We start from the raw sequence: 23,776 nt of genomic DNA on the forward strand, positions 1-23,776 counted from the left end.
GTAGGCAAATTCATAAAACTGAAAAATAATGAAGCAAAATAAAACAAATGTATTTCAAGTTTGTGGATTTGTGTCTTAGTAACAGAGGATTATTTCATGTCACTTTAAAACACATGTAATGTAAAAATGTATTCTGGGGGCCCTGGGTGGCTCAGTCGGTTAAGCGTCTGACTTTGGCTCAGGTCATGATCTTGCTGTTTGAGAGTTTGAGCTCCACATCAGGCTCTGTGCTGACAGCTCAGAGCCTGGAGCCTGTTTCAGATTCTCTGTCTCCCTCTTTCTCTGTCCTTCCCCCACTAACACTCTGTGTGTGTCTCTCTCTCTCAAAAGTAAACATTAAAAAAATTTAAAATTGCATTCTTAGTGAAATATATCCTAAGGGCAAAGAGAACTGCAAAGAAATCTTAAATTGTACTTAGTAATCATATTGTTAGTATTTATATTGGTGTTTTAAAAACATAATATGTGGTTCTCCACCATGGCGCAGGATCAAGGTGAAAAGGAGAACCCCACGCGGAAACTTCGCATCCGCAAGCTCTGCCTCAACATCTGTGTGGGGGAGAGCGGAGACAGACTCACCCGGGCAGCCAAGGTGCTGGAGCAGCTCACAGGCCAGACCCCTGTGTTCTCCAAAGCTAGATACACCGTTAGGTCCTTTGGTATCAGGAGAAATGAAAAGATTGCTGTCCACTGCACAGTCCGTGGGGCCAAGGCAGAAGAAATCTTGGAGAAAGGTCTAAAGGTGCGAGAGTATGAGTTAAGAAAAAATAACTTCTCCGATACTGGAAACTTTGGTTTTGGGATCCAGGAGCACATTGATCTGGGAATCAAATATGACCCAAGCGTTGGTATCTACGGCCTGGACTTCTATGTGGTGCTGGGTAGGCCAGGCTTCAGCATCGCAGACAAGAAGCGCAGGACAGGCTGCATTGGGGCCAAACACAGAATCAGCAAAGAGGAGTCCATGCGCTGGTTCCAGCAGAAGTGTGATGGGATCATCCTTCCTGGCAAATAAATTCCCGTTTCTATCCAAAAGGCCAATAAACACTTTTCAGTGAAATGTAAAAAAAAAATAAAAAATAAAAAAAAAATACAAATATAATATGTATGCAATAGGATAGAATAAATAAATAATGATATTATGTCAGGAACCAAGATATTCAGGATAAAATAAATACATATATAAAATTAGAGAAGTTAAATTAAAACCTGTGTTTTGGGAAGATCTATATTCATGTATATTTTTCTTTTAAAAATAAAAAAATCCCCAATAAAATTGATTTCCTAGTTCTGTACCTTAGAAAGGTCTAGGAACAATATCTCAATAGCAACTAGTATCCCTGCCTCCCAGACTGTGGTCTCTAAATATTGTTTCCTGAGGCACCTGGGAGAAGTTGAAGATTCCAGGTCTGATGCAGGAAATAACATAAGATAGACCTGGAACATTGTGTGGTGTCAGAAAGCAAAGAAACCAATATTGATTACTTGGCTTCTAAGAACTCAGAAGCTAAGTAGAAGAGATGCCTACTGGCCACAAATAGAATCATTTGAACATCAAAAAGAATAAGTAGAAGCTCAAAACAATCAAACATATTAACCCAGGTTTAAAACAAACTAATTGATAATCTTTGAAAGTTGCTAGGCACCAACACATTATTCTGAAAACTAATAAGAAAAGAATCAAGCATTTTTCCTGACTTTTGAGCAAACTATCTTGGAGTTTCCCAATACTTTTGATGAAAAAAGTTGTCTTTATAGAAGAATTCAGACTACTGAGTTCTGAGAGAATGGTAGAATAAAATCACCCTTTTGCTTCCCATAATGAAATAATGACTATAGGTCATCAATGATCATCATCAATGGCTACTAGAATTATTGAGTGAAAAGTTGATGGAGAATCTTATAATGGATGGATCAGGCTGACAACATGTGAATGTACTCTTAACACCAGAAAAAGAATGGCAATCAGACATCAGTCGCTTCCTGATGTGATGCAGTAGGAAGCACACACCATCACCTAGGAAATATCATTGCCAAAACAATGGAACCTGAATCTAATCAAACCCTTACATCTACTTACCAGGCTACAGAAGATAGAAGAACATGTTGGATGATACCATAAGAATACAAACAGCCAGGGTACCTGGGTGCTCAATTGGGTAAGTGTCTGACTCTTGGTTTTGGCTCAGGAGCTGTGATCTCAGAGTTTGTGGGTTTGTGTTGATAGATAAATAATAGATAAAAAAATAGATAAATTAGGGGCACCTGGGTGGCTCAGTCGGTTAAGCATCCAGCTTTGGCTCAGGTCATGATCTCATGGTTCGTGGGTTCGAGCCATGCTTGGGCTCTGTGCTGACAGCTAGCTCAGAGCCTGGAGCCTGCTTGGGATTCTGTGTCTCCCTCTCTCTCTGCCCCTCCCCCACTGATGATCTGGTGCTCTCTCTGTCACTCAAAAATAAATAAAACATTAAAAAAATAGATAAATTAATAAAATGTGTGTATAATACAATATTCAAACATAAAAAATAATAAAATCTTGCTATTTACAGCAACATGGAACTTCAGGGCATTATGCTAAGTGAAGTAAGTCAGAGAAAAATACTGTATGATCTCACTTTTATGTGGAATCCTAAAAAACCCAAAGGAACCAAAAATATCAGTCTAATAGATACAGAGAACAGATTAGTGATTGTCAGTGGCAGAAATGGGGGTGGGGGTGGGAGAAATGGGTGAAGGAGGTAAAAAGGCATAAATCTCCAGTTGTGAAATAAGTCATGGGGATGTTATGTACAGCATGAGATTCTTGCTAATGCTGTATTGTATATTCAGAAGTTGTAACAGAGTGGATCTTAAAAGTTCTCATCCCAAGAAAAATTTTTTGTAACTAAGGTGACAGATGTTAACTATACTATTATGGTGATCATTTTGCAATATATACAAGTATCAGATTATGTTGTACACCTGAAACTAATGTTGAATATCAATTATATTCCCATTTTCACAGTTTTTAAGTGTATAGTTCAGTGGTAAGAAGCACAGTCACATGGTTGTACAACCATCACCACCATCTATATCTAAACTTTTTTCGTCTAACCAAAGTGAAACTTGAGACTCATTAAAAATGAGTCTCCATCCTCCTCCCCCAAGTCCCTGGCAACTACTATTCTATTTTCTGTCTCTAAGAATTTGACTACTCCTATAAGTTGAATCAAGCAGTATTTGTCTTTTTGTGACTAACCTATTTTACTTGGCATAATGTCTTCAAGGTTTATCCATACCCTCATAAGGCTAAAAGCCTACATTTTGTTTATCCATTTATCCATCTATGAATAGTTGTGTTTCCCACCTTTGGCCATTGTGAATCATGCTGCTTTGAAAGTGAGTGTACAAATACCTAAGTTTCTGCTTTCTCTTCTTTTGGATATAAACCCACAACTGAAATTACTAAATCATATGGTAATTCTACTTTTAATTTTTGGAGAAATTGCTATACTGTTTTCTACAATGGCTGTACCATTTCACATTCTCACCAGCAATGCACAAGGGTTCCAGCTTCTCCGCATCCTCATCAAAACTTATTTCTGAGTTTTTGATTAATAGCCATCCTAATGGCATGATACAGTATCTCCTTGTGGTTTTGGTTTGTATTTCTCAATGATTAGTGATGGTGGGCATCTTTGTGCTTATTGGTTATTTGTATATATTCTTTGGAGAAATGTCTTTTTAACTCCTTTCTCCATTTTTAAATTGGATTATTTGGATTGTTGAGTAGAAGGAGTTCTTCGTATATTCTGGATATTAACACCTTATTAGATACGTGATTTGCAAATGTTTTCTCCCATTCTGTGAGTTGCCTTTTCACTTTACAGTATTTTGATGTACAGAAGTTTTCAATTTTGGAAAAATCCAATTGATTTATGTTTCTTTTTCATATCCAAGAAATCATTGCCAAATTCACTGTCATAAAGCTTTTCCTCTGTTTTCTTCTAAGTCTTTAATAGATTTAGCTCTTAATTTTAGGTCTTTGATGAGTTAATTTTTGTGTATGGTATTAAGTCAGGTACCAACCTCATTCTTTTGCATGTGGATATCCAATTTTTTCAGCACCATAATTTCACCATTGGATGATGATTGTACCCTCTTTGCAAATTATTTGATCATATATGCAAGAGTTTATTTCTGGGATGTCTATTATATTCCAGAAATTGGGAAATTTTGAATAATGACTAGATGATGTAATGAAATTAGTAGTAATTTTATTAGGTTTGATAATGGTTTTATGGATATGTTATAAATTCATCTATTAGCTGTACACCAAAACATTTACAGATAAAGTGCTATAATATCTGGAAATTACTCTGAAATACACCAGTGGACTGAGATGGTAGGTGGGGCAAGAGAGATGTGTGGGGAGAGAGATGAAACATGATTTGCCAAATATTGGGAGTTGTTGAAGTTGGGTGGAGTGGATATATGGGAATCTACTATATTTTTCTCTCATCTTTTATATATAGTTGGAATTTTTCAAAAATAAAAAGTTACAAATTATACAAGAAGCATGCTTAAAATATCATTATACAACAGATGCCTAAGGCATCTCAAACTTTACATGTCTCTGTTTTTGCTTGCCAAACCTACTTTTCACCCAATATTCATCATCTTAGTTAATAGACCTTCATTGCATAGTTGTTCAGGCCAAAACCTTGGAAGCATCCCTGATTTCCTCCATACTTCACAGTAAATCCATTATCAGATTCCTCTTAGATCCACATCCAAACCATTCAACATTTTTGCTGGTGCTTCCCTGGTCAAGCCACCATTATCTCTCACTTGGACAACTTCAGAAGCTCTTACATTTCTCTTATCTTCTATCTCTCCATATCCCAGGTCCTACAAGTCATTCTTCTTGTAGTTGCTAGAGTAATCTTTTAAGAAATTAAATGGAATCAGATAAGTCAGCTGCTTAAAACTCTTTAATGGGTTTCCCTTCTATTAATGAAATCCAGACTCCTACAAGGCTCTCTATGAGCGAGGCTCTGCTTACTCCTCTCCCACTTTCTAGCTTTTCTTCCTGAAATATTTTTCCCTGAGAGGCAAGTCTCAGCTCAGTCTGGTCTCAGCCAAAGGTAGACTCTTCAGAGACGTGTCTTCATTACTCTATGGGAAATTGTCAGTTGCACTCCCAATGCATTATCCAAAAGCCCTATTGTTCTTTCCTAACACTTCTTTCCTTACATCTTATTTATTTATTTACTTATTTGATCACTTGTTCACTGTCTGTTGTCTAGAATTTTTTATTGTCTATTGCCACTAGAATGTAAGCTCTAGGAGAGTAGGAACATTGTCTTAGTTACTCTTAATTCACATCGGCCTAGATTCGTGCCTGCCTGGTGCTTGAGCGGGTGCTATTTTTGTTGAATGAATTTGCTATCAGGAGATTCTGAAATCATGTGAAGTGCCTTATAGTTGTCTCTGGAGAGGGAACTAACCAGAATTTGGAAGACTGCTTCTATTACAGCAGCATAGGGCTCCATTTCAGCCCACCTTAAGTGGAGAGAAGAGGGAAACACAAAAGGAAATCAACAGAGCTGAGCAACTGATTGTATGAAGGGAGAAAGAGATGAAGAGGGGAAAAGAGATTTTGACCAAAAATGACATGGCTGAATAATAGTAGTACCACTAACAGGAATGGAAACAGGAGGATAAGGCGAATTATGGATTCTGTTTTCTGTTTTTTATATATTAGGATGGGATGCTATGTTAGCAGGGAATTTGATATGTGGAATGTAACCCAGGAGAGAGGTCACCTCTGGAGATGCCTCCTTGGGGATCATCTGCTTGAAAGTGCTAATTAAACCTATGGGGGATGATTGGAAGCTGCCACAGGAGAAAACCCAGAGAGAAGAAAGGGTGAGACAGCTGGTGGAGGAGCAGCTCCAGGAGGAGGGATGGTCCAGTGCTGCCTGAGTCCGCTGAGGATGAGGTTGATAGAGGGCCAGTGAATGTTGGTTTTGAGTTATACCATCTTCAGCTTTTCAAACCTCATTCTTTTCTCTACTACAAAGTTGTTTATAATTTCTTTCTAGTCTATCAGCCTGCTTTCCCAAAAACCCAGTACAACAAAAATTCAGTTTTTCTCTACTTCTATAGTTCATGTCACATTCTAATGATTGCTTCTCATTGAGTTTTCCCCTTTTCTCAAAATGAATCTTGCATTGCCTCTTTCTCTATTTTTTACTAATCTGTCCATAAACAGCACAACAGTAATAAAATATGCATATGCCATCCTTACTTACAAGAAAAACTTGTATTTTCTTTTATTTATTTTTAATTATACAATGATAAACTCATCTTAGTAAAAATTTAAACATTCAGAACCATAAAGGGTAAAAGTTTATATTGTCCCCCAAATCAACCAATTTCCCTCTCCAAAGTTCACTATTATTTATCATTTGGTGTGTTCCTTACAGATGTGTGCATATGCATATAATTTTAGTATTATTATTTTTTAATACAACATCCATTTACTATCTCACAGTTGAATAAGTTCAGGAGTTTTGGCACAGCGTAGGTTGGTTCTCCAGTCAGGATCTCACAAGAGTTAAAGCAAATAGTCAACTGGGACAGAGAGCTCCTCTAATGCTCATAGTTGTCTTCCAGATTCACAAGTTATTGGCAGAACTTGTGGGTGTAGAACTGAGGTCTCTTCTTTATTCCTGGCTATAAATTGGGTCTGTTTCAGCTCTTTTTTTTTTTTTTATGTATAGTTTATTTTTGAAACAGAGAGAGCAGAGCATGAGTCGGGGAGGGGCAGAGAGAGAGGAGGCACAGAATCTGAAACAAGCTCCAGGCTCTGAGCTGTCAGCACAGAGCCTGATGCGGGGCTCAAACCCATGAACTGTGAGATCATGACCTGAGCTGAAGTTGGCGGCTTAACTGACTGAGCCACCCAGGTGCCCCTGTTTCAGCTCTTAGAGACTGCGTCTCATTCTCTGCTTTCAGCCCCTCTCTACATTATAGGATTTTTTTTCCTGCAGGGGCAGAAAGAGAATTTCCCTCTTTCCACATTGAATAACTCTGACATCTTTAAGTGGCTCAACTGATTAGATCAGGTCCACAAAGGATTAACTAAAAATTAACTCTTTTGATTAACTAAAATCAACTGACTAGAGGTCATTATCACGTCTTTAAAATTCCTTCTGCCATAATATAAGGTAACATAATCACATCATTTTCATAAGTCTTATCCACAGGAAAGAGTAGGAGATCATACAGGACATGCCTGCATATATTTTAGAGGAAGAGAAAAATTATAAATATCAGGACACAGACTCAGGTGTGTTGGAAATATAAGTTTATTTTTCTATAATTGAATTTAATTTGTATTTTGAGTCCCTTTATACTAGGTGATGAAGAAAGAAATCTCAAGTGAATTCTAAGTTTCCCAAGTCACACATATGCCCTTCTCCTACAGCCCTGTCTTCACCCAGGATTGTATCTAAATTCCAGGAGTTTTGAGGTGTCAAGGTCTGGAGGTGAGGGGAAGAGGCTGAGGTGGTCCTGAGCCATCCCTTATCTACCTAGCTGGTTCTTGATTATCCATTTAGGTTGATAAGGCGCCCCTCCCCCTCTGATTCATACAGGGCACTGTCATGTACTCCTAATGTGCAATTTCAAGGCTTCTTAGATCTGAATCTTCACGCTCACCTTGGGCATGCAGAAAACAAATAGCATTCCTCCTGTGTCATGCAAAAATAGGCAACTGTTTCAGGTGGTCTCTGGTTCTTTCAGCCTAGGCTTGCCACATATCCATTTCTGTTTCTGTTCTGTACCATGTTGCCTTGCATTACCAAGGCATCTTATCACTTCTTTAAGTTTTATCTCATAGTGAAGGCATAACTCCCTTTTCCTCTTGGATTTTCCAAGTTTGTTTTAGATTCCCATTATTCTTCCTTTGCAAAGACTAGTTCTTCAAGACCCATATCAGCATCAAATTCTTTTGCTTCTCTCCTGATACTCCCCCTATTCTAAGTCTGTGAAGCATTTTTGTAATCTGAGAGCAGGGTGACCAACTAACATGGTTTTCCTAAAATCAGTGGATTCTGGAGAAGTGGGATTTTCATTGCCAAAACTGGGAAAGTTTGGGGCAAACAAGCATACGTGTTAATCACTTTATCTGGGCATGGGAGTGGGGATGAGTAGCAGAAAATTACCTCCAATTGATCAAGAATTCTTCCTTTTTAAAAAAAATTTAATAGTTTATTTATTTTTGAGACAGAGAGAGACAGAGCATGAGAGGGGGAGGGGCAGGGAGAGAGGGAGACACAGAATCAGAAGCAGGCTCCAGGCTCTGAGCTGTCAGCACAGAGCCCGACACGAGGCTCGAACCCATAAACTGTGAGGTCATGACCTGAGCTGAAGTCAGCGACTTAAACAACTGAAAGACCCAGGCACCCCAATCAAGGATTCTTCCAAGTCTTTCCTTTTTGGCATAAACTTTAGGCTCTAAATCTCTCAGGGATTAGATATTTTTTGAAATGCACAGCAAACAATATACTATTTTCATAGTTCCTGTTTCTTTATCTCTTTCTGGATTTTTCCATGCTCACCCTTGCTCTCTTTGGACTGGAAGCCTTTTTAGACACACTGTCCTATTTTGTGTTTTAATTTCCTTCTTGGAAATTAAATATTGGAACTATCTTGCCTTGGAAAGGACATTGCCTTTTGTGTCACTTTTCTGACCCCTATCCTCCATAATTCATGAATAAGTTTTTTATTGGAACTCAGAAGGAGTTTCCCAGGACCATCAGCCTCTGTTTCTCTAAGAGAGGTACCACGGGGCACCCAAGATCATCAGGGTGGACCAGGGATATGAGCAGACTGGAAGAACGTATTTGAACTTGTGTTATTACTTACATTTTATCCTAATGACAAAAAGGAAATTGCTATTAATATCATTTTATGAACAGATACCAATGATCACCCTAGATGTGATGTCAGATGACCACAGAACACATATCATATGTGATGTATCCTGAGGGAAGGACGCAGGTCCACAATGTGGACGGAGTGACAGTGGCATCCTCATTCTCTGTTTTCAGCTTATTACTGAAATTAAGTAACTGACATGTATTACATCATTTAATACTAGAGACCTCCATGAGGAGGGTATTATTATTGTTATTAGTATTTACAGATAAGGGGCCTGAGATGTGGAGAGATTAATTAACTTGCCCAAAGCAACTCAGCTAGGAGATACGAGCCCAGATGGTTTGTTTCTAGAACATTTGCTCTTTACCAACATGGTAGTTTACTGCCTCTCTTTAAAAAATTAACCTTTAATACTGCTATTCCAGTTTACACTTTACATGATACATACAGAAAAAGTATTTATTATGAAAACTATAAAAATTACCTTATCCCACACACAATATTTTTATTAATACTTTTTTATGTTTATTTATTTTTGAGAGAGAGACAGAGGGCAAGTGGGGGAAGGGTAGAGAGACAGGGGAGCACAGAATCTGAAGCAGGCTCCAGGCTCTTAGCTGTCAGCACAGAGCCTGACATGGAGCTCGAACTCACAGACTGAGAGATCATGGACCTCAGCTGAAGTCGGATGCCCAACTGACTGAGTCACCCAGGTGCCCCCAAAATATTTGTATTTTATTTATTTTACTTTTTTATTAAAAAAATTTAATGTTTATTTATTTTTGAGAGAGAGAGAGACAGACAGAGCATGAGCAGGGGAGAGGCAGAGAGAGAGGGAGACACAGAATCAGAAACAGGCTCTTGGCTCTGAACCATCAGCACAGAGCCCCATGCTGGGCTTGAACTCACAAGCCTTCAAGCTGTGAGATCATGACCTGAGTCGAAGTCGACCACTTAATTGACTGAGCCACCCAGGAACCCCTTTATTTTATTTTTAAATGTTTATTTAGTTTTGAGAGAAAGAGAAAGAGCAGGGGAGGTACAGAGAGAGAGGGGGACAGAGGATCCAAAGCAAGCTCTGCAGATGACAGCAGAGAGCCTGATGTAGGGCTCAAACTCACAAACTGTGAGATCATGACCTGAGTTGGAGTCGGAACTCAACTGATAGAGCCACCGAGATGCCCCACCACACACAGTATTCTTAAAATTTATAATGATTAGGCTGGTTTTAGAGGGAAAGCTAGCACCAGGAAACACAAACCCATCGACTTCCTATTGTAATTCATACTTCAATAATCCCCAAGCCTCTTAAGCATTTCATTATTTTGTTTTTACATTACATTTATTGGTTGTCTTTATCCCCAGGACATGTAAAGCTCATGAAGGCAGGGGTTTCATCTCCATGTCTCCATGAAGGCTTTAGCAGAACCTGGAATATGGTGGGTGCCAAATAAAGCAGATCCAGCCTTATTATTTATTATTTATTACATAGTCATTATGTTATATACATTATACATTATTTATTTATATTTATGACATATTATAAAGATATAAATCATATATTAAATATATATTAAATGTTTAAATATTATAAATATATACATGTAGAGAAAAATATAAAATTATTATAAATTAAGAAAAATCCCAACAGCCCACCAATATTTGTCCCTATTTTTGAATGCCTATTTTTCAAAATGATTTTTCACTGCCTTTTATCCACGAACAATGGTATAGTTCTTATTTTGTGTGTAGCATTGCATTATTAAAGTACTCTAGAAGAATGAAGGAACAGTCAACAAGTTAACAGTTAGTAGACTTTGACAGTTGTGTTTTCATAAATCCATCCAATGTGGCATTAGTAAACATTCATCTTCACCTTGTGTTCCAGCCCTGGTGAACACCAGCAATTCCAGGCCATCCCTGGTCACACCTCCCTTTCCATCTTGCACTTGCTGAATTTTTGTGTTACCTTCAGGATTTGCTTGAATATCAGTCCCCATGAATGTTTCCCACACACAGCTCTCTACAAGAATACTTTACACTTTTTCCCCCTGGGATCTCAGAGCACTCTAATCACTTGTTTACACGGCTGCCTCCCTGACTAGACTTGTCCATCCTAGGGGCAGGGGTTATGCCCTACATATTTTTGTATCCTTGACAACTAGCACATAGTAGCTACTCAGCAAATGCTGTGTGAATGAGTAATCTTAATGAACTCAAAGGGGAAGTCAGACAGACTGCCTAAACAGTAAGTAGGATAGGTGAAGATAACATTTTTATTTTGATATCCTCTATTTGAAATACATGCATAGCATTACATTTGATGCTGGACTCAAACCATCCTTAAAATATTTTTAAGAGTTTGTAGTCAGATGAGTTAGCCATTATTTGCAAGGATCTCACATTAAAGTTCTATTAATTGAAGAAAAAAGGAAAGAAAGAAAGAAAGAAAGAAAATGCTGTATGTGTCGGGCCAGAGGAAGCCCTTCTCAGTGTTGACAGTACACAAATGAATTTATTCTGGGCAATTAGTAGGACACATCAGCAATGAATTATACATTTTCCCTTGCAAAGGCAGCTCTTTCTCACTAATTTATATATAGGCAAAAGGCACATCCAGCACGGAAAACAAGATAAAAATAACTGCATGTATTTATAAGCAACTACAGTTACAAACCAGCACATTCCCTTTTCGAGAAAATAGTGTAAAATTCAAGCGTGGGTGGTAGTTTGATTATGGAGATCTGTCATCTGTTTTCAGATACATTTCAAGAAAAGCACTGGCTAATTAAATTTATTATTCATCCTTTTCCTTCGAAGTAAAGCCTATGCAAATTATCTGCGGCAGACCAGATTCCTAAGGAAAAAGCACCACTCTCTGAGTTGGACCCAACTCACACTCTTTCTAGTAATAGAAGGGAAGTACAGGTGAATTGGAGAGGAAAGTGTTTTGGTAGAATTTTCCATGAGAAGACATATTCTTTGGTCTTCTTTCCATTAGCAGAGTTAGGAATCTTGAATGCATTTAGATGAAATCAAAGTCACATCGTTTTAGCTGCAAAAAGAAACCTGTCTTCCTTTCTGTAACATTGACTACTAACGAGAAAGTCACCAGCTATTTATTTCTCTTTGTATTTTCTTGGAGTTAAACAGTCATGCACATCTGGTTTGGAAATTGAGAATTCTCCCTCTTTTAGGTTAACAGCAAGAGGGAAATAAGAGGGGTAAATCAGCCATCTGTTGACGAGTCGCTAACCAGGCTACAGGGGGTGGGCAACATTTACCTCTCAAAGAATCTGGGTTTCGAAGTATTCACAGTAACCTGCTTGTCTTCCTGATGCTACCTCACCCTCCAGAGCCCGGCTAATGATCTACTAAACATATGGCTGGGCCTGTTTTCCTTTTCCATTTTCATGACGATTTAAACTTCTGGAGGGCAGGGCTATGCACCTTGTTTTTTGTGTGTTTTATTTTGTTTTTGTGGCTGCAGAACACCTGGAATACTTTTATGCTCAATTTTGGGCGCTATTTCAGATGATGGCTCTGGGTTGGTCTTGAACAATTTTACCGATCAATGTTAATTTCCTCCTGGACCAAAATTGTTTGATTGTGTCCTTTTAGAGGTGCCACTGATAATGCAAATAATAGCTTTTAAAGGTTTAATAATTCAGGGCATTTAGTATGAACAATCTCATAGGTGGTTTCCTAAGTTGTATGCATCAGGAAAAAGCAAGCAAGCACAATATTGGTTACTAGGGAAGGTGCATGCATTTATGTCATAAAATATTTACAGAACTTTTTCGTATTCTGGGAGTATATAATTAAAATTCTACTTTGAGGGCACCTGGGTGGCTCAGTCGGTTGAGCATCTGACTTCAGCTCAGGTCATGATCTCATGGGTTCGAGCCCTGTGTTGGGCTCTGTGCTGACAGCTCAGAGCCTGGAGCCTGCTTCGGAATCTGTGTCTTCCTCTCTCTCTGCCCCTCCCCTGCTTGTGTTCTGTCCCTCTCTCCAAAATAAATAAACATTTAAAACAACAAAAAGGAAAAATAGAAAAAAAGAAAATTCTGATACTTTGAGTACTTTCAGTACTAGTCACAGAAGTATAGACTAAACTCACACATATTTGACCACCTAAAATGCCCCAGGAAGGATGAAATTGCCCAGGTACACCTTATGTTACTATGTCTCACCTTATGTTTACTAGTTACAATTGAGATACGAGTTTCGCTAAATAAATTTCATAGATTTGTAAGGATAATGGTCAATGCTATTTGTACTAAGAATTATAATTTTTGCATCTGCCCTCTATAAGAAATTTACTAAAAAAACTATCTCCCAAAAAGAGAGCCTGGCCTAGCAGAAAGGCATTGAGTTATGGTAACCTTCCTTTCTAATCCAGCTCTGTGACTTTCTTTTGTCTGAACTGAGACATACTTAGCCCTTCCAAGCCACAGCTTCCTTATCCAGAAAGTACAGTTAATAATTCCCACTTCTGGGGTAATTGTGTGGGTTAAACCAGAAAATTTATGCAGAGTGCCTGGTGCTGAGTAAACACAACAAATGGTAACTATTAATACAAAATAATGGAGACATTAAAGATCTTTTCAGATGAAAGCAACAATGAAGGTTTATAATGCACATTTTGAAAAAGATAAGTTTTTAATCAGTGGGCAAAATTCCTGAAGTTTGCCTTTATTCAGTTTACCCTATATTCTTGAAGACAGTTTATGTTAATTAACTCTCCCTATTCTTAAAATTTCCTTAATTATAATTCTGGTTTTCCCTGTAACTTGCTCCAGATTATCCATTTGTTTCATCCTTCCATCCATATTGCTAAGCCAGCCATCTAATAATTAGTATATGTGCTGCTGAAGTGAGCACAGCCATCTAATAATCAATTTTGAGTTTATTCTTTGCACTGGGCACATTGAAACCTAAGTGCTCCCCAGAGGAGAAGGCACGTCAGAGCCAGGTGTAGCTCAGAGACCATCAAACCTGGGAGTGAGTGTCATCTTCTGAACTTGCTATCGATGGGGCTATGACACAGTCTTAAGTTTTCTCTTATCACGTTCTTCATCCATAAGCTGAAAATACCTCCCCTCCATCTAACAGGATTGTTAGGATGTCCAAATGAGATAAATGTGTGAAGTAATCTTGTAAATAATAAATCATGATAAAATAATTAGTATTATTAATGATTATATCGGTTGGTTTTAGGTCTATTTTGAGAACTTCTTTCTGGAGAGTGCAGCATTTCTGCTTTCTGCATTTGCCGCTTACAAATGTAATCAGTTAATTATTGGTCTCTTCCATCCAGTTGGCCTTTTTCCTTCCAGCTACGTTGGCAAGTCTCTTTGTCTTGCACTTACGAGATTGTACAGACCAGGCTGTGAAGCTGACTATATGCCCATGTTGAGTTTAGAATTAATGCTAATACTCATTTTTGATGCCACCTAAAATCACGTTTTTGGTGGGTGGCAAAGTTGTGGCATGAGTGTATGTGGCGGTGGAGTAGCTCTACACTTTAAAGACCTTCTTAAATTCTCCTTTGGGTAAGAATTAAGAAACAAAACAGTATCAATTGCCTACGACTTTCCTAAATTGTATTTTTTAGAAGAATTTCTAGTGGCATATGAATAACCTGCAAATTCTAAATCTTTGTGTTTCTAAAATATTTCTGAGGGGTATCTCTAGTACCCAAAGGACTTTCTAAACTGAGGCTGATACTTTGATCAATGCTCAACTCAGTTTTCTGGGAATGAAGCATGGAGCTTTCTAGAAGAATATTTGGCATCCATTTTATAGCACATTGCATGGAGGGGAGCAGAAGAAAAAACACTTTCTCTGAGATGGCATATCTGTGCTCATGAGGACCTTGTAGCATATGTGCAGTGTTGGCCATAAGCAAAGCAGAATGAGCGGCTGCTTATGGGATGTGATATTGGTAGTGTCCGGTTCTTGTGCTCAAACATCACCCCATCCAGGCATAGTAGATCTTGAAATGCTACCACTTGGAGAAAGAACGCATGGTTCTCTGGGGAAGATGTATAACAGCTTTATAAAAATAGTCCCTCATCAAATAAAGGGTATACTACCTCTATCCCAACACACAGAAAGGCATTTAGTACCTGGAATGAGCTTAAGGAACAAACAGGAAAGTAGTTTATAATGAATAGTAAATCAGACTGAACCCCTTCTCCTTCTTATGAAGGAGTTACATGATTCAGGGGTTACTTGATTCGAATCTCTTCCAGCTTCAGGGCTCAGTCCTAAATCAACCATGGGAATCCCAGTCTCCTTCATAATAAGGGGTCCAGACTGAAGTTGAAGCCAGTCATCAAATGACATTCCACTGCCAACTGTCACTACTTGATCTAAGTTGGCCTTGACAGATGGATTTTTAGACCATGGTTGGGGGTAGTTTTCTTTTCTCTTTCTTACTAGATATAACCAATAAAGCATGCTGCTCATTGTTGCTTGGTTCTCCTAGCAGCTGCCAGAGGACAAGGGCAACACACTGAAGAGGGCAGAGCCAAATGAATGCCAGAGAAACAAGGTTAGAGCCCTGTGTCTGGAATCTGAACATGCTATTACAGAAATAATAATTTTCCTTATTGTTTAAAAAATTTTGAGTCGGTTGTCCATATCTTAAAAAAAATTTTTTTTAATGTTTATTTTTGAGAGAGAGAGAGAGACAGAGTGTGAGCAGGGAAGGGGCAGAGAGAGAGGGAGATGTAGAATCCAAAGCAGACTGCAAGCTCCAAAATGTCAGCACAGAGCCCTTCTCAAGGCTGAAACTCGTGGCCAGAGACATGACCTGAGCCAAAGTCAGATGCCTAACCAACTGAGCCACCCAGGCCCCCCAGTTTTCTGTATTTTTTAGTCCAAAGCATTCTAACTAATCTAGCCCTTAGTAAGAACTTGTTAAATAGTTTGTCAAGTGAATAAGGGTAAACGTGAAGGGGGAGAAAGCCAGGGAGGCTGGGGCGGGGGGTTGGGGCATGCTGGTCAGTAAAGAGCACAGACATCTGTGGCTGGAGTGGATTCCTGGACTGAGGCCTTAGCCACTGAACTGCTTTGTGCTGGGATCTGGGAGGAGCCCTGGGGGGAGCTCCGTGAGGGACCGCCCAGGAGCTGTGCTAGCCAAATGCCTGCTGGGGTCCGCAGCTGCGGATCTGAGCACTGCCTGCACTCCAGGCGGGCTCCAGGAGGGCCAAGTTCACTTCCACTTGTTTACTTATTTACTAGAATCACAAATTTATGAGACTGAGTGCTTTGTCTATTTTGTTCACTGCTGAATCCCCTCACCACCCAGAAGAGTGGCTGCCACAGGTATGAACTTGGTATTAATATATGATATATTACATATATATAGTTTATTAATATGTATAGTTTATTTACGTATTTTGAGAGAGAGAGAGAGATTGAGAATCCAAAGCAGACTCTACTCTGTCATGTAGAACCTGATGCAGGGCTTGAACTCAGGAAATGTGAGATAATGTCTTGAGCTGAAATCAAGAGTTGGCCACTTCACAAATGGGCCATCCAGGCATCCCTGTATTTTTAATTAAAAAAAAAAAATCTTGGGGCCCCTGGGTGGCTCAGTTGGTTAAGCCTCCGACTTCAGCTCAGGTCAGATCTCACGTTCATGGGTTTGAGCCCCGCGTCAGGCTCTGTGCTGACAGCTCAGAGCCTGGAGCCTGTCTTCAGATTCTGTGTCTCCCTCTCTCTATGACCCTCCCCCTCTCATGCCCTGTCTCTTTCTGTATCAAAAATAAAGAAAACATTAAAAAATTAAATAAAAAATCTTTGTGGAGATATAATTCACATACCATAAAATTTACTCCTTCGATGTGTATAGTCCAGTGGTTTTTAGTATATTTGCAGAATTGTGCAACTGTCACCACTATCTGATTTCATAATGTTTTCATCACACCAAAAAGAACCTTATTAGCAGTCACTCCCCATTGCCTGAACCACCAGCCCTTGGAAAGCACTAAGAAGCATCCTCATAGTGCTTGCTCAGTTTCCCCCATTTACTACCATTGCAGCATACTCCTCATCGTGTCATACTCCCCCACGGCAGTCCGCTCTCCATCAGACCTGGCACAGAAGTACACAGGTACCACTGCTCCTTCAGGCTGCATTTCCTTATGAATCTTTCCTGTCACGTACAACTTAACATTATATACATTTGAATACATTTGACTGCATTTCTTCTATTAATCTGACTTAGGCTGTTTGATTTTTAGACTCAGCCAGAAACCCTAAGAGGGTCAAGGAAAACTTTTCCTCCCCTACAGCATCAAGACTGAATTTTTAAGAATTTGAGATGTAATTCACATAGCATACAATTCACCCTTTCAGGTGGTTTGTATGTATGTATGTGTGTATGTATACATTTTATATATATACATGCTTTTTAAAAAATTTTTTAACGTTTTATTTATTTTTGATACAGAGAGAGACAGAGCATGAGAGAGGGAGGGGCAGAGAGAGAAGGAGACACAGAATCCGAAGCAGGCTCCAGGCTCTGAGCTGTCAGCACAGAGCCCAACGCGGGGCTCGAACCCACGAACGTGAGATCTGACCTGAGCTGAAGTTGGAGGCCTAACCGACTGAGCCACCCAGGCGCCCCTATACATGCTTTTTAAAAAAATGTTTATTTTTGAGAGAGAGAGAGCACAAGCAGGGGAGGGGCAGAGTGAGAGAGAGGGAGACAGAGGATCCAAGTGGGTTCCATGCTGACAGCAGAGAGCCTGATGCGGGGCTCAAACTCATGAGCCATGAGATCGTGACTGAGCCCAAGTCAGATGCTTACCCAACTGAGCCAGCCACTCAGGCACCCTCAGTGGTTTTTACTATACTAACAGAGTTGTGCAACCATCCCATTGTCTAATTCCAGAACAATTTTCATCACCTCAGAGTGAAGCGCCACATGCCTTAGCAGTCTCTCCCCATTCTCCTCCCCTCTACCCCTGGAAACCACTAATCTACTTTCTGTCTCTGCGGATTTGTCTATTCTTGACATTCCACATAAAAGGAATCATATGATAGATGGTCTTTTGTGACTGGCTTCTTTCCCTTAGCATGAGGTTTGCAATGTTCATTCATGTTGTAGCATGTAGCATGTATCAGTACTTCATTCCTTTTTGTGGCTGAATAATGTTCCACTGTATGGATATACTATACTTTGTTTATCCATTCATCAGCTGACATTTGGGGTATTTCCAGTTTGGGGCTACTAAGAATTATGCTGTTATAAACATTTATCTATAGGTTTTTATGTGGACATGTTTTTAATTCTCTTGAGAATATATATTCTCGCGTGTGTGTGTGTAATATATACATACATTAACTCTGAGGAATTTCCAGAATGTTCTCCAAACTGGCTGCAACATCTTGCATTCCTACCAGCAGTCTATGAGGATTCTAATTTATTTTTTTTAAGGTTTTTTTTTTTTTTTTTTTTTGAGACACAGAGAGAGACAGCTTGAGCAGGGGAGGTCAGAGAGAGAGGGAGATACAGAATGTGAAGCAGGCTCCAGGCTATGAGCTAGCTGTCAGAACAGAGCCCAGCATGTGGCTTGAACTCACAAACTATGAGATCATGACCTGAGCCGAAGACGGACCCTCAACCGACTGAGCCACCCAGGTGCCCGAGGGTTCTAATTTCTGTACCTTCTAGCCAACTCTTGTTTTTTGGTCTTTTTAATTGTCACTATTCTAGTGGTTGTGGAGTGATATTTAATTGTGGTTTTTTGAAACATATTTTAAAAATAACCTTGGGCCCCGGGTGGCTCAGTCAGCTAAGCATCCAACTTTGGCTTAGGTCATGATCTCACAGTTTGTGGGATCTAGCCCCGCATTGAGTTCTGTGCTGACAGTTCAGAGCCTGCTGCCTGCTTTGAATTCTATGTCTCTCTCTCTCTCTCTCTCTCTCTCTCTCTGCCCCTCCCCCATTCATGCTCTGTCTCTGTCTCAAAAATAAAATATAAAAAATTTAAAAAAAACAATAAATCTGGAACAAAAACCTCATTTGATATGTGTCATGAGGGGTTTTTTTGGTTTTTTGTTTTGTTTTGTTTTGTTTTTTGCTGCTACCTTCTACTTACTTTGAGAGGATATTCTCCTGAGAACTCCTAGAATGACTGGACCATCAAAGGTAATCTGGAAATCTAGCGAACTGGCTAGCAGGAATTCTGTCCGTGTATGTAGTAATTCATCCTCTGACCGTTCAATATATATTTGGTTAAAAAAATAGAACACTGCTTAGTAACTACATTTTATTTAGTAAAAAAATCTTTAGAAACATGACTTTGGAGAGTAATTGAGGATGGAATTTATGATAAAAAGGGTCTTGACTGAGCCAGTATTTCATAACGTGACAGCAAGGCATCGGGACACTGCCTGAGTTTGAATCCCGGCTCTGCCACTGCTGAACTGCATAAGCTTGGACAAGTCACTTAACCTTTCTGCTTCTCCTACATCTCTATGCACCTGCAAAATAAGGACAATTTTTCCTCCTATTATTGTTGGGAGGACTAAATTAGTCATTTATGTAAAATGCTTGAAACAGACGCTGAGGGGCGCCTGGGTGGCTCAGTCGGTTAAGCCTCCAGCTTCGGCTCAGGTCAGATCTCACGTTCGTGGGTTTGAGCCCCGCGTCAGGCTCTGTGCTGACAGCTAGCTCAGAGCCTGGAGCCTGTTTCCGGTTCTGTGTCTCCTCTCTCTGTCTTTCCCCCTCTCATCCTCTGTCTCTCTCTGTATCAAAAATAAATAAAACATTAGAAAAAAAAAAAAGAAACAGACGCTGAGACCATAAGCACCATGTAAGTGCTACTGGGATATTATTCCTGGCTAAACTGCTGTGACACACTCTCTTTTTAAAAACAAAGACGTAAAGGCCCAGGATGTTTCAGAGACGTGTTCAGATTACAATCAAACTCATCTTCACAAATGAACATTTTTTGACCCTCCCACTCACACTTGACTCCACTGCCTCCTTGTTTGAGTAAGAAGCCAGTAAAACAAAGAAACACAGACATTTCTGGATATATCTTTCTCCTATTACTATTTCTGCACTTGACTCTATCAGAAAGAGGAAGGATTGTAGCAAAGGAAGACATATTCTTTATTAAGATGTCAAGTACAATCTTCCTATTCCATTTGGTTTGACCAAATCGAGACTGTCAGTGCTCTGGACATGCCTCAGGGTTTGAGGATTGGTCAGCAGGCTCTGCCTCACTGATTCTACAGGAAAGGAACTTGGTCAAAGAATGTGAGATCCATTTCTGGATGTTGCTGTTTTCCCTGTTATAACTGAGCTCCTGTAATTGAAATAATAATGATGGCGAACGACTATGATAGATTTCTACTGGGTTTTAATCAATCACATGGCTATGTAAACTTATGTTGCAAAGAAAGTAAGTTTAGAAGTAGGCCTGGCTTGGGTGCCTAGGTGGCTCAGTCAGTTAAGCGACAGACTTTGGCTCAGGTCATGATCTCACGGTTCATGAGTTCAATCCCTGCATTGAGCTCTGTGCTGATGGCTCAGAGCCTAGAGCCTGCTTCAGATTCTGTGTCTTCCACTCTCTCTGCCCCTCCCCTACTCACACTCTCTCTCCCAAAAATAAATAAAACATTAAAAAAAAAAAAAGAAGTAACCCTGCCTTCCAATTATTTGATGGAAAGAACTTGACAATGCACTTCAAGAAATAAGCCTAAGTGAAGTTGGTTCTTTGGGAGAGGCTCATTTTAAGACAGCAACAAATGAATAGATGCCTTTTTCTCTGAGAACCCTAGAGTTATACATCATTAGAAGCCAGAGGTTAGATCAGATCAGGAAATTTCAACCTTTTGTGCCTGACCCACAGCAGGAAATACATTCCTACCACAATACAGTTCACACACACATACAGTGAATTTTTTCATTGTATTTTTCATAAAATTTTTTCATAAAAATGCTTTTTATCCTTACTAATTGGAATACATCTGATATTTTCTATTTTATTTTATTTATTTGATTATTTATTATTTTTATTAAAAATTTAAATGTTTATTTTTTTTGAGAAAAAGAGAGAGAGTGAGAGAGCGTATGAACAGGGGAGGGGCAGAGAGGAAGACATAGAATCTGAAGCCAGCTCCAGACTCCAGCTGTCAGCACAGAGCCTGACTGGGTTTCAAGCCCAGGAACCATGAGATCATGACTTGAGCTGAAGTCAGACACTTAACTGACTGAGTCACCTGGGGACCACTATTATTTTTTATTAAAAAAATTTTTTTTATGTTTATTTCTGAGACACAGAGAGCACAAACCAGGAAGGGGCAGAGAGAGGGGGAGACACAGAATCAGAAGCAGGCTCCAGGCTGTCGGCACAGAGCCCGAAGTGGGGCTCGAACCCACGAAACACGAGATCATGACCTGAGCCAAAGTCGGATGCTCAACTGACTGAGCCACCCAGGCGCCCCTATTTTTTATTTTAAAGTCTGTTTATTTTCAGCGAGACAGACAGACAGACAGACAGAGAGACAGACAGACTGTAAGCAGGAGAAGGGCAGAAAGAGAGGGAGAGAGAATTCCAAGCAGTTTCTATGCTCAGTGCGCTAGAGTCTGACATGGAGTTTTTCCATAATACCGAGATCAGGACCTGAGCCAATATCAAGAGTCAGACACTGGGTGCACCTGGGTGGTTCAGTCCGTTGAACTCCTGGCTTTGGCTCAAGTCATGATCTTGCCAATAGAAAGGGAAAGAATCCCAAGCAAGCTCTGCACTGTGAGGACAGAGATGGTGATCTTTGAGCCAAAATCAAGAGTTGGTCACTTAACAGACTAATCTACCCAGGTGCTCTAATATTTTATTTTATTTTATGTCATTAAAAAAAATACTGGCTGTAATCTACTAAATTGATTTTAGGATCCACCTATCAATTGTCACCTGCAGTTTGCAAACACCATATTAAATGGATCTTGGGGTCTCCACCTTAATTCTGACACTATAATAACCTTGAATAAGAAGAATATTAAGAATACAACTTTGATGGCTCAGTTGGTTGAGCTTCCAACTTCAGCTCAGGTCATGATCTTCCAGTTCACGGTTCGAACTGGTTGGGCTCTCTGCTAACAGCTCAGAGCCTGGAGCCTGCTTCAGATTCTGACTCCCTCCCTCTCTGCCCCTCACCCACCTGTCCTCTCTCAAAAATAAACAAACATTAAAGTAAAAAAAAATTTAAAAAAAGAACACAAGTCTTTGTCCTCCATGCTTCATCTTAAGAAGTCGAAGAATCTTGTATTGAAGGTATTTTTATAAAGAAAGCATTTGGTCTTTAAATTTTCTTTAGTCTTTCTGGAGCTTATTCTATCATTGAAAAGAAGCACTTGTATAGCTTGAAGTGAATCTCAATGTATATACGGTGTTTATTAATGGCTCATAGTAATGAACTTTAAGTAATATTACAAGAGAGCCTAATCCTACTGTCTACTACCTTCTAATTTTCACTGCATACAGATTCATTCTCTAAAAAAATATATTAAGAATTTTAAGTGAAAAAAGCATGTTGCAAAGCAGTCTTTTTCTTATGCTATTGTTTTTATTTTATAAAACTCTAAGTATGTACTTATATTTCCATAGTGTTTTTAGAAAAGAAACTGGTAACAGTAGCTGTTTTAGGAGAGGAAAACTGGAGCACTGGGGATTCTGTTTGGGAAGGAGACTTACTTTTTACTGCATACATTTTTGTTCAATTTTGGGGAAAATGCCATAATTACTTTAAGAAAATGTTAGTGCATGTTGTTAACACTTTGTAAAACAAATGAATTAGAATAGAATGCTCTCCAAGATTCTTTTCATTCTAAAAGTCTAGGATTCTAAACTCTTCCTGTGTGCTCAGATAGGTATTCTATATCCAAAGCAAGTGGAACATAACCAGTCCCCTGCTACAGAAGAATTTATATCCTCAAAAGGTCGGATATTGGTGTATATATGTCAAGGAGAACATGAGAAATACATTGCCATTTATAGAAAAGTTTGGGTCTCTTTTGTAGATCAAGTTGTTCTAAACTTTTCAAAATAACTTTGCTATGTGAAGCAACAAAAATAAAAAATTATGTTAGATGGCAGTCCATCTAAAATGTATTGAACTCTTCACTGGGAAATGATATGAATACAATAGACATGTCATTATGAACTGCACTTACTAACTAGACCGTGGCATGTCCTGGTAGTACCATCAGAGTCATTTGAGGTACATAAGTCTGTTTGTCCTAAATTTAGTGAATTCACTCTGCACTAGTTTTTCATAGTTTTGTTTTTCTGGATTCCTTTGTAGATTACATTATTCATACCTCTCAGAATGCTGACCTGGAGGAAGAAGTTCTTTGTTCCATTTCAAATTCACTGGCCAAATATATTAGATTTAGAAAATAGCAATTTTACGCTTTTAGAACAATATGCCAAGTGTTAATGGGCCCTGAGTTTGGGCCTCACCTCTGAATAGCATACATGCATTTTAATGGATGGACTTTGTAATATCTACTTTAATTAGTTAAAGCTCTTATTTTTAGTACTTTCTGGTTCTTGCCTGTGTTCCTAATAGGTCTGACAGTGTAGTAGCTTGGAGCATGGCCTAGAAATCTCTAAAAGGATATGCAAGAGAGGCGAGATGTGGAAGGAAGAATTTCACGGCAAATATTGAAGTGAAAAGCCTAAATATAATGAGGTTGAAGCAAATAGTCAAGGAGTATTTAAATATTAAGGATTCAGTCAAGAATACACAAATGAATTATTAGAGTGTATATTGACAAATAGTTATAATTTTATTTTTTTTAAGAAAAGATTAAAGA

At 39.0% G+C, this 23,776-nt stretch overlaps 1 protein-coding gene across 1 annotated transcript; it reads left to right on the forward strand.

Moving 5' to 3' along the window:
- Positions 1 to 476: 476 nt before the first annotated feature.
- LOC115304521 (60S ribosomal protein L11-like) lies at positions 477 to 1,060 on the forward strand. Its single transcript, XM_029954736.1, has one exon. It carries the CDS (start codon positions 479 to 481, stop codon positions 1,013 to 1,015), a length of 537 nt encoding a protein of 178 aa, XP_029810596.1. The 5' UTR covers positions 477 to 478; the 3' UTR covers positions 1,016 to 1,060.
- Positions 1,061 to 23,776: the final 22,716 nt, after the last annotated feature.

This window comes from Suricata suricatta, chromosome 10, assembly GCF_006229205.1.
Source record: "Suricata suricatta isolate VVHF042 chromosome 10, meerkat_22Aug2017_6uvM2_HiC, whole genome shotgun sequence".
Classification (NCBI taxonomy): Eukaryota; Metazoa; Chordata; class Mammalia; order Carnivora; family Herpestidae; genus Suricata; species Suricata suricatta.

Bases quoted from the DNA above. Each gene is read 5' to 3' on its own strand.
- LOC115304521 (XM_029954736.1), top strand. From the start codon at position 479: ATGGCGCAGGATCAAGGTGAAAAGGAGAACCCCACGCGGAAACTTCGC.